We start from the raw sequence: 3,075 nt of genomic DNA, 5'->3' as shown, positions 1-3,075 counted from the left end.
TGGATAAAGTTGTGCTTGAGTTGTGGTAATTTTATTTGTAATTTTCAATCCAACCAGAATCATAGGGATCTTTTCAGTAAGATATGTTCTAAGTTTTAGCTCTTGCAAGGTTTTTACCTCCCATAATAGCAATTTTACATTGCTTGCAGGAATGTTCAAGGTGACTATTTGCATGGATTCATCTAGTGAATACAACGATTCACCTACCCAAGTTCTGCCAAGGACGACATCATACTCAAGGGAATCTAGGGTAACATGGAATGTAAATTCCATATCGCCCATCGATTGTTTGATTAGTGTATCTAAAGTATCCTGGAACTTTAATGTTTTGTCCATTGGCTCCTTTTGCAAGACTATTGCGGAAGAAGAAATCCCGAAGACAGGCAACATGCATCAAGTGAAGGCCGTGGCGGGATGAGACTTGGCATCAACAATTCAAATTTTTCTTACAGAACGTCATGATATGAGCAATATGCCAAATTAAAATTACAGACTGCTCAGAGTAGCAGAAGCAGGAGAGAAGATAAACTGGGCGGCCATCTACAAAGAAAATCTGGCAAAGAGAGTAGCCATCGTTGCATGATGTTCACTATTATCGTTTCTAGTTATGGTGATTCACTCTGCATGATGTTCACTATTATCGTTTCTAGTTATGGTGGTTCACTTTACATGATGGTAACTATTATCATTTCTAGCTATGGTGATTCACTCTGCATGATGGTAACTATTATTGTTTCTAGTTATGGGCGATTCATTGTGGTCACTTTGCATGATGGTAACTATTATTGTTTCTAGTTATGATGATTCATTGGAAAAAAAGACTTGGAAGAGGATTGTCTTTGGAAAGAGGGCAGGGAGAAAAGAGGATAATTTACCAATAATGGTGAAAGTTCCCAGAAGGGGTCATGATTTGATTGGTCGTGTAGCTAAGAAATCGGGTTAGTGTGATATTATATACTAAGAAAATAAAGTCCTTGGCTACATTTCAACAGTTTGGGTATGGTGATTTGATTGGTCGTGTAGCTAAGAAATCGGGTTAGTGTGATATTATATACTAAGAAAATAAAGTCCTTGGCTACATTTCAACAGTTTGGGTATGGTGTGAAAAAGCAGTGTGATTCCTTGAGCATGAAAAAATTCAAGTTTTTCATGTCGAGATTTTGGGCTTAAATTGGTCAATAGGCACCGGGGGCCTTCATACTAGTCCGGGCGCGACTTTATGAAAACCCAGAACAAATGTTGAACCTCCAAGCTCTCCAGACCTACAGTAAAATAAGAGGTTTTTCTCTTGAGGGTGTTCCGAGCTCTGCACTTTGAATTTCTTTTTGGGATTTTTATGGCGGAGAGGCAGGTCTCTGCACTGATCCGGCTCACGGTGCTTGCGGGGCAGGCGAAGGCGGCGGCGCCGGTGGGTCCGGCGCTGGGGCAGCACCGCCTCAACATCATGGCCTTCTGCAAGGACTTCAACGCGCGCACGCAGCACATCAAGCCGGACGTTCCCATGTCCGTCATCGTCACCGCCTACAAAGACAACAGCTTCGAGTTCACTGTCAAGTCCCCCAGCGTTTCATACTTCCTCAAGAAGGCCGCAGGCCTCCAGCTCGCCAGCCGCAAGCCCGGACACCAACTGGTCGGCCAGGTCACCATGAAGCATGTGTATGAGATCGCCAAGATGAAGCAAACCGACCCCCTTAGCCAGTACCTGTCTCTAGAAGCCATCTGCAAGTCCATCATGGGCACCGCCCGCTCCATGGGCATCGAAGTCGTCAAAGACCTCGAAAAATAAAGGTGAGCCTTTTGCCTCTACAGCGAAGGGGGATTTTTCTGCTCCCTGCATTTTCTCAACATGGATTTTGGACTGTAGATGCTTTTTCTACTTACCCTGTCACGCACGTCAATACATTAAAAATCAAAAAGTTTTGGGATATCTTTGGAATAAAAGAAACCCTTTTCACATGCTCTTTCTTATAGCTAGGTCACTTGTAAGGGCTTCTTTTTATGAAAATTCTAAAAATGATGTTTTTTTTACTAGCATTTAAAGCAGCATCCCTGTGGAGAATAACCCAAGGGTGTACTCAGTAATATTACTGTTAATGATCAATGCTGTGATTGGCAAGAAATTACTGGAAGATGGATACATCTGCCTCACAAGCATGTTGTATGGGTTGAGAGTAGAGAATGATTCCTAGAGCAAGGGCTTCAGGAAGGTAATATGCACTTTTGTTAGCATTGTCATTTGGATTATGATGAGCTTATGTTTCCAGCAGCAATGATTTATTGGGCATGGGTGTGGCAAGTCCATGAAGTGCAGCCATCCGGGCAGACTTGCTTGCCCAGCCAGCCGTCATTCTTTTAGATCCTTACATGGTGTGAAGTTTTGTACCTTTTTGGCAAACCACACCGGCCACCTGCACATACACAGCATGATAGGTTGGATTTTAACCTTAGGTGAACTTACTACATGAGTGCAAACAAAGTCATAAGTCTACAGATTGTTTCTGCCTTCTTAGTAAGCCCATTGGCTGCATGTCATGTGCATCATCTCTTCTCGCGACGCAATAGTCAGTTGTGAGCTAGAGCTAATGGTGGCAAGCTGCAGATGGGGATGTACCACTGTGAGGCAAAGTGCCAAGCAAAATTATGTGAATTAAGTAGACGCGTGCATGCATGCACACGTGTGTGCTCATACTCACGTGTAGAGAGAGAGAGAGAGAGAGAGAGAGAGAGAGAGAGAGGGGCTTGTGAGACCAAAGTGACACAATAATGTTTATGGCATATCTCATCATGGAATAGAAAATAAAATAGAAACAACACAAAACTCTCACTGTAGTGATACAAAACTGTCCATGGAAATTTCATAATGTAGTGATACAAAACTGGGTATGGAAATCTCATCATGGAATATCAGGAACACAAAACATAGATGGTATACCAATATCAAGCAAATGAGTATGGTCGAGAGGTCTCCCTTAGCTACTACTGTAGGATAACGGTTACGTGCATGTCCCTGGTGAGGGGATGATGGCCCAACATCCGAGGGCCGGGGGCGTTGAGCACGTTGGGATGCAAAGGCTT

At 43.2% G+C, this 3,075-nt stretch overlaps 1 protein-coding gene across 1 annotated transcript; it reads left to right on the top strand.

Moving 5' to 3' along the window:
* The first annotated feature begins 1,236 nt into the window (after window positions 1-1,236).
* Window positions 1,237-2,503, top strand: LOC147624173 (uncharacterized). The gene is made up of 2 exons (XM_086819105.1): window positions 1,237-1,788; window positions 2,033-2,503. The coding sequence occupies exon 1, from the start codon at window positions 1,337-1,339 to the stop codon at window positions 1,784-1,786; it is 450 nt and encodes a 149-aa protein (XP_086675231.1). The 5' UTR covers window positions 1,237-1,336; the 3' UTR covers window positions 1,787-1,788; window positions 2,033-2,503.
* Window positions 2,504-3,075: the final 572 nt, after the last annotated feature.

The sequence above is a fragment of the Cibotium barometz genome, chromosome 25, assembly GCF_041138505.1.
Source record: "Cibotium barometz isolate CiBa-2024 chromosome 25, ASM4113850v1, whole genome shotgun sequence".
NCBI classification, from domain to species: Eukaryota; Viridiplantae; Streptophyta; class Polypodiopsida; order Cyatheales; family Cibotiaceae; genus Cibotium; species Cibotium barometz.
The sequence above is the reverse complement of the archived record's forward strand: the minus strand, read 5'-3'. Positions and strand labels throughout refer to the sequence as shown.

Bases quoted from the DNA above. Each gene is read 5' to 3' on its own strand.
- LOC147624173 (XM_086819105.1), top strand. From the start codon at position 1,337: ATGGCGGAGAGGCAGGTCTCTGCACTGATCCGGCTCACGGTGCTTGCG.